General features: G+C 39.1%; 1 protein-coding gene across 1 annotated transcript in view; it reads left to right on the top strand.

Annotated features, from left to right (window-relative positions):
• Positions 1–1509: 1509 nt before the first annotated feature.
• The window catches only part of ipmkb (inositol polyphosphate multikinase b), a 26704-nt gene continuing 19788 nt past the window's right edge, over positions 1510–8425 (top strand). Inside the window, exon 1 of the mRNA XM_020611716.1 lies at positions 1510–2845. Coding sequence (XP_020467372.1) covers positions 2599–2845 — 247 coding nt within the window. The 5' untranslated portion in view covers positions 1510–2598. The remainder of the gene's footprint in view (positions 2846–8425) is intronic.

The raw sequence follows: 8425 nt of genomic DNA on the forward strand, positions 1-8425 counted from the left end.
ACCCATTTTTAACACATTTCAACTTGAATCAAATACCTGGGGCTGAGGCCATGCACATTCCTACCAACCTCTAGAAATGTAACAAGATGATTTTTTAATAGTACTGTTATCATCATTATTATTGGTAATTTATTTATTTTTTTAATTTACTTCCCTTCCTTTTCCCTTTCTTGCATTTCATAAACTGCATAAGTTGGAAATACCCACACTTCACACACTACAACCTCGTTAAACACTCTATATCCTTTTGTAATGTCATGTATCTGTTTTCTTGTCTCCCATGTTCGGTACTGTTTTGTTAATGTGTTACTTTGTTTCAATAAAAAAAAAGTACTGTCCACCTGTACTGTTTACATTCTCAGTTTGCACATGCATAATTGCACATTGACTGTTGACTAGTGCACATGCTGCTCCCATGCAGCATACATTCTCTTATTATACTCATATATTTTTATCATATTGCTGCATTTGCTGCTTAAAGTGCCTTAGATTTTGTGTTACTTATTTATCTACTTTATATTTCATTTGTATTTTTTGGCATTCATGTGGACGGCAAAGTAAGAATTTCATTGTACAGGGAAACACGTTTCCTAACTGTGCATATGACAAATAAACACTTTGACCTTTGACCTTGACCTTGAGATGCCTCAACAGAAAAGGAGTTGTACCAGCTGAGCAGGTGTTTCCAGGACTCACATATAGATAATGCACAATACCAGTAAAACCAGCCTGCTGTGAGGAGATTATTCCATAACATTACAGGCTACTTACCTGTGAAGGCTACAGCCCTTTAGGTCCAACATGTTTAGTCTGATCTGTTCTCAGTCTGAAAGTTGTTTAGCCTTATAACCTACTTTGGACAGATGGTGGCGGAAGCAGTTTTTTCTGTTGTTGAACATATGATTCAGATTAATTGTTTACTGCATCCATTCTTTAAATTTGTAAATTAGGATACTTTGATTTTGCAACAGAGTTGAAAACCTTTATTGTGGAAAACGAGCACTGTATTGCATAAATTGTTAACAATTAATTGTACTGTTTGTTAATGCTGCTGATTATCAACTAAGAAAATTGCTTGCAATATACATCCACACTTTAAATGTGCTGCTGTGGAAATAAAACTAGGATTCTCTGGTAATTTTGTGTGGATACACATTAACTTGTATATATGTAAAACATTGAAGGTTAAGCCCCAGTTAGGCTATTTGACTTGTTTATGCTGCTCCTTAGGTCCCTGACATTTAACTTAATGTTTATATAATATTATGTCTGTTTGTGTTTTTGTGCTGTTTTATTCTTAACACTGAACATGGATGTATGTATTGCATAACTGAAACATGTCGTAAAGCTTTGTAGCTACTTGAATCTCCTTTAATACTGTACATCCATGACTTGAATATTGTATAAATATAAAAAGCAATGTAGTGCTGCCACTGCCGCAAAGGTATGACTAGATATGTTTTTGCGACAGTAGTGAGAAATGTATTGGAGGCTTTGGGCGCTGTTCGTTTAAGTAGAGAGGTTGCCGCCCACGCTGACCTGGATATCTACAGCTGAGGAAGACTCTGCTGTCGAGCTCTTTTAATACCGTGGATATTAGGACGACGCTGCATCGTTTTCGTGCTCATCTTTAGCGCACAGTCCTCGGTTTTGATGACGGTTATACTCTCTTATCTGCTGAATTGTGAGGAGAGCAAGGGCTTGTTTAACAGTCTATTGTTTAACAGCTGTATTGATACATGATCAGTTAAAGCCTGGATTGGATTTTCTCTTCACGCAATGTCAGGATGTATTGTCTCTATTCGCCCTACCTGCTTCTGTATTTGTTGTGTGGAAGGGGATCTCACTTTTAACTGTGTCGTAACATCACCATTAGGCTCATGAGAAACAACACTATTTACTTCTTCAGTGAGGAAGTGGAGCTGCCTCAGACTGGCTGTGTTTGACAAGGATAAAACCGGACGTTGGGTCAATTAACCTTCAAAATAAAGGCCCGAAATATGTTCGTTTTCAGTCAGAATAAGGACGTTTTGGATCGTGCAGAGCCGTAAAACGAAAGAAAGGAAGCAGACATTTTGTCATTAGTAGGAGAGCTTTGTATTTTTGTAATTATCATGGTAAAATTGCATTATCTATACGTCTCCATTCGTTTTATTTTGGAAGCCACGGACAGATACTTCGTTTGCATGTGCTGCGTTTGAGACTGGTAGGAAGTGGGATGTGGCCAGTATGTATTTATGCTCCTGTTCAAGATATGAAAACCATTGAATCAGCGTTGCCTCGGGGGCCCTGCTTCACCACCGGACACGGCGGGGTTTACGACAGTACTGCTGTCTGTCAACGTGGTTGTCGGTGGCCGAAAACAGCGAATGCAGCCGAGGCTGTTGTGCCGGTTTTGTCTGGACTGGACCATTTAAATGAAGGCTTCTCAACCTCACGCCCAGGCAATTTGATGAAGTGGTGTGCGGGGCTGCAGTTTGCTCTTACGTAATCACAGCATGTGAAACGATACAATCATAAACATTTTTATTATTCATTTGTATTTTTATTTTTTATTTTCGACGAAAGCGTTCTTTTCCCTCTTTTTAATATATACACATGTCAACAACTCGGCATCAAGTGATGATGGAGTCCTCTCTAGCTCTCGGGAGACTGGAACTGACCCCCAACTCAACACCCATCTCAGCTCTTGGGGTCAATCTGACCCCGCGGCTCTCCAGTGGCCCCACGGCGATAGAGAACTGTGTCCAGCGGCCTCCGGGGCTACAGGGCCACGGCCACCCGAACGGCTGCGTCCCACTGTCACATCAGGTGGCGGGCCACAAGTACGGAGTGGATAAAGTGGGTAAGCAAACTGGACACACGATCTGTTACTAGTTCCCAGTAAAGAAAACCACATTTAGTTACTCAGAATCCTATTAACACACAATGACTGAATATATTGTTGCTCATCACGTCTAGCAATATGAGACTGAGGACATTATATGAATTGTTTGAGTTTACTGGAAAATTCTGTTTGCCTGCAAATAATCCACCAAGCAGTGTCTTATCAACATAAACACACAACTTTTCAATGATGAAATTTGTTTTTAATTAAATAAAGTTTACTGTATGATGTATCATGAACCAAATTGTGATTGATAAAGTAACCATTTAGAAAATGTCTTGGCTCTTGATCTGCCAAAACTGTTTGCCAATAGGAAATGGTGAGATTTGTTACTAGACATTTTGCACTTTGCATCTGACATATTCATGCACCAGTGGAAATGAAGGAGACTGTCCTTCTCATTCTGTCACCGTGAACAGCAGTAATGTTACTAGAATCTACACCAGCTACATCATCACAGGTTGATCCACTTAATCTTGACCACCTGTGGCAAACTAGAGCATTTGAGCCCATTTGTAGGTGTGTGACCATTGCTCCGTGCTCTCTCTCTAGTCTTCACAAGGTGCACACTGATATTCACGCATACTGACTGTGCATGGTGTGCAGTTATAACCTCAGTTCCAGGTGGATGAGCCATTGCAGGTCAATTAATTACCTGGATGGATTGCAAACCAATGGAAGTTTTTATGTTGTGGAACAGACAGGATGTTTTCAAGGGTTCCCTGTTGCTTGCAGTCAGCTAGGACACACCTGTCCATTCCCAAAACGTTTGTGGCTGAAGTGCTGGTGGTACTCTACACATTCTTTGGTATGGTCAAACACTGAAAGGTGTACTTTGGTTCATCTGTGTTCACAGTGTTGAATTACAGGCCTACCGGGACCATGAAGAGAAGGTACATAACCCAAGAAGCATTTTTTTTTTAGCTGTCAGAATTTTAGTAATTGCCATCTTATTAGGTTTGACATAAGACTGTGGTGACAGAGGTAGTCAGAACATGTACTCGGCCCTGTGCACAAAGGCAATGAAGACACCATATAACATACATTGATTATTATAAAGTTATTAATAGATCTGATGTCAGTGCATTCTTTGGCCACGTTATTGACCATCATATCTTATTTAGTGAGGTTCAAACTGAGACCAAACAACCAGACTAAGACCAGAATTCACTTGTATTGTTAAAGTAAAGCAGACCAAGTACAGGACTGTGACAGGTAATGCTGAGACACCACGTTTTGTCCCATTTTCACTTTATTTACCAGACAATGTGTAAAACTTTAGTTAATGCACCTTTCAAGGAAGTGATCTTAAGTGTTCTGAATTAGCAACATGCATTCAAAATAATACTGTAATGACTGTAAGGCATACATGTCAGCTTATCCGGGCACAGCTTTTTCAGAAATTGAAGCACAGTTTGTCATACTCCTTGTATTTTTACCTCAGTAAAAGCTAGGTGAAACGTAGTGACCACACAGTGACTATCCTCCAATAATATAACCTTTTTATGCTATTTTTATTTATGAAGTGAGCTCTAGTTTGAGGTTTGACTAATCATGTTCATTGACTGATTACTTTCTCATACTTTGTGACTCCAGAGACCACGAATAAACCAAACAGGTTCTGGTATGTGCTGCATGGCTTGCTGCCACTTGTTGGAATTAGATTTTTGTCTGTTGATAATTCAACACTATAAACACAAAAATGCAGCAGAACTAAAAGAAGCTAATGTTATATTTTTTCCACTTGGGCTGAAATGATAAATTAATCAATCAATTAGATGAACAACAGAAGATTAAATGAAAACTGTCTTGATCATAATAATTAAGCATTAGTGATTTTTTCGAAATAAATACAAAATATTACATAGTTTTAGGTTCTCAGCTCAGGATTTGTTGCTCTTCTTTGCCTTATATCACAGTAAACTGAATATCTTTGGGTTTGGGGCCACTAGTGAGACAGCAGGAGTTATTTTAAGATGTCAGTTCAGGCTTTAAAAAAAGATTGTCTGACAGGGAAAACAGCTAACCCTGGAACTCAGGTGCAGGAAAGTCTTTGATCAAGTTCTCAAACAACAGTCTCACTGGCTTATATACTAATTGGCCATTTACAAAAATGTGATGTAGGTATGTTATCTGAGGCAGGTAAGGCTAGCGCTGAAGGCAGAACCAGGATAACATTGGACGTGTATCAAAATAAAAGCTCAAAACAGCAAGTGCAGATGAATCATGACAATTACCTATGATGGCTTTAAATGTCTGATCTCTTAAAGAAAATAGTGTAGTTGTGCTTAGCAGAAATTAAGCAATGAAACTAAGTTGCTGCCATAAGACGACCTTGCAATGAATTGATGTAAAATGTTAAAGGGAATAATACAGACTTGATTTTATAAGCCATCAGTACTGTAATCAAATCAAATCAAATTTTATTTGTATGGCACCAAATCACAACAAAAGTCATCTCAGGACACTTTACAAAGTAAGATCTAGACCTTACTGTTATCAATATTATTACATAGGGAAAACCCAACAAATCCCCCTTGAGCAAGCACTTGGTGACAGTGGGGAGGAAAAACTCCCTTAATCTGAATAATGAAACCTAAATGTGTGCCGTGGTGGAAAGATGTCCGTGTTTCTTATGTAGTCTGCAAAATATTTGTGTGAAGGTGATTTGAGTGTCGCTTCTCTGTCTGCAGTGTCCACTCTCAAATGCAAGTAAAAAGAAGCATTCAGTGAAGCAGCAGTAAAATATACTTGACAGTAATCTGGAAAGATCTTATCTTTGTCTCTCCTTGGGCTTGGTAGTGAATAATTATTAACACAGCCCACATAAGTTCAAACTAACAGGCAGGTATTGACACAGTGTGGAGATTCCACCAACAGTTTTTAGTTTCCACACTAGTTCCACAAGCACTGGAATATCCTGTTCAAGTTGCATGGCTGCAGGCTGAAAATAATCTTACTCATTCCTTTCAAGCTTTTAGTCTACTTCTTCACAACAGGTCCTTGTTTAAATGACTGTGTCATACTGTAAGTGATCAGAAGTAGTGTTTGGTTGGATTGAAGAGAGTATGTGACACATGGTCTCTCATCCCTCTTCTAGCACCTGTCCCTAGTCTAAGTCCAAAGTAGGTTATAAGACCAAACAACTTCCAGACTGAGAACAGATCAGACTAAACATGTTGGACCTAAAGGGCTGTAGCCTTCACAAGTAAGTAGCCTGTAATGTTATGGAATAATCTCACAGCAGACTGGTTTTACTGGTATTGCGCATTATCTACACATGAGTCCTGGAAACACCTGCTCAGCTGTGGGTATTTTGTGTGGCTGGCTGAAAATGTGCTTTCTGGCTAACTCTGGCATATGTTCAGAGATGTAATTAATATGCATTGTCCCTCCCAGGCACTGTTCCTATAGAAGCAGGTCTCTGCTCTCCCTGAAGAGAAAACATTTGGTTTGTTATATGATTTAGGTGAGGCCAAAAGAAAGTACACTTTATGTTTTATTGTACATTATATGATGATTTAAGGGCTAAGGACTGGAATAACATACCGGAACACCTAAGAAGTAGCACTACTTATTGGCCCTTCTCTACACAGTTAAAGGACTGGCTTCTTAGTAATCAGATCTGTGTACAGAGCCAGGGCAACCTGCAGAAAGGTAAAGGGAGAAGAAGAGAGAGAGGACACACTACGGGAGAGAGGAGAGGAGAGGAGAGGATCATGGGCCCCCCAGCAGCCTAGGCCTATAGCAGCATAACTAAGGGAAGGCTGAGGGTCACCTGATCCAGCCCTAACTATAAGCTTTATCACTTCTGTGGACTCTAGGAACCACAAGTAAACCTGCACTCTGAGAGTGAAGTGCTCTGTTAGGATGATAAGGCTCTATGAGGTCTTTAAGATATGATGGAGCCTTGTCATTAAGGGCTTTGTATGTTAGGAGAAGGATTTTAAATTCTATTCTGACTTTTACAGGGAGCCAGTGGAGAGAAGCTAATATGGGAGAGATATGATCTCTCTTGCTAGTTCCTGTCAGTACTCTGGCTGCAGCATTTTGGATTAACTGGAGGCTTTTTAGGGAATTATTGGGACATCCTGATAGTAAAGAGTTACAGTAGTCCAGCCTGGAAGTAACAAATGCATGGACCAGCTTTTCAGCTATTGTAATTAGCAGGAAGAAATGTTGGCAGCAATATTGGCATTTTGTCCTCCATAAATGTTAGTTTGTACTGACATTGCTAACTGATGCCAACAAGTAATGACCACAAAGACTCTTGCATATCATTTGTCAAATCTTCTTGAGTCTGATGAAACAAATATTTTGAAAGCCAAACCTAACTTTAAATATTATGTGATTTCTTTAGATACAATGTCATAAAAAAATAACATTTTTTCTCCATGTACAAGTTGAACATTCACCGTTTTACACTTGCATTGGCTGCTGATTCATGAATGGTCATGTTAGCTGTTGTACTGCTTCTGTTGGCATAGTGATTACATTTAGTTGTATTGTTTATAGCAGTAGACCAGTACAGGCAAAGATAGGTCATTTAAAAACATTGTCACCATTCCATTGTTTATCAGAGACTAATCACTGACTAATTCATTTTTTTAAATTGTAAAATGTCCCACATTCACACAATTTTGGTCATGATTAAAAACACAAAAAACAAATCTAATGGGTAGAGCTGCATATTGGCACTGATGTTTCATTTCGATTTTGATTCACAAAGTCAAGAACTGATTTATTTTATTTGATTTAGTCTAATTCATTTACATCAGATAAATACTGCTGCGTAAAATATTTCTCAGAATTTGGGCAACCTGTATTTTACTACATTCGGCAAGTGAGCCACACTTTTGTTTTCATGAATATAATGTTATGTAAAGTTCACATTAAACTCATTTCCCAGTTATAAAATGTTGGACCAAGCACGAGTAAGCAACAGCAGTAAAAACTCTGCACTACTAACATGGTCATCATCATTATACATAATTTAAGAAATAAATGCTATCCTAGCCAGCTCCCTGCAGTATTAGAAGCTTTAGCTAAATCCAGTCATCCAGTTTATTGATCAGTTTGATCAACTTCCATGCCCTCAGATATGTGCAACATAGCAGATTGAGGGTATGGATCTTCAGTTTATCCCTCTCATGGATAGCATCTCTAGATTCACTACAAAATCTGGAGTCATGGCAGTCCTGTAAAATTTTGTTGGTGCGCATTGAGGGTTCCTATTCACATCTGTTTTAGAGACTGTCATGACTCAAGGCAGCTAATACAGCAGCTGTCACCTGTTAGTGCTGGGCGATAAAACGATAATGATAATTATCGCGATAAAAATTTCCTCGATAAAACTTTAATAGAAGCTCGATAACTGTTCGATATAATGTAACGCGTTTCTATTGCTGCGCATGCGTGGTACAGACTGGGCTTCCGTAAACTAGTTTGCCGGCTGTGCGTGCACCTGGGCGACAGGCGAAAAGCGGAGCAAAAAATGGTCGACACTGAAGAAAATGCGGTGCCTTCGACCAGCGCAAA

This window comes from Monopterus albus, unplaced genomic scaffold (assembly GCF_001952655.1).
Source record: "Monopterus albus unplaced genomic scaffold, M_albus_1.0 scaffold117.1, whole genome shotgun sequence".
In the NCBI taxonomy this organism is placed as follows: domain Eukaryota; kingdom Metazoa; phylum Chordata; class Actinopteri; order Synbranchiformes; family Synbranchidae; genus Monopterus; species Monopterus albus.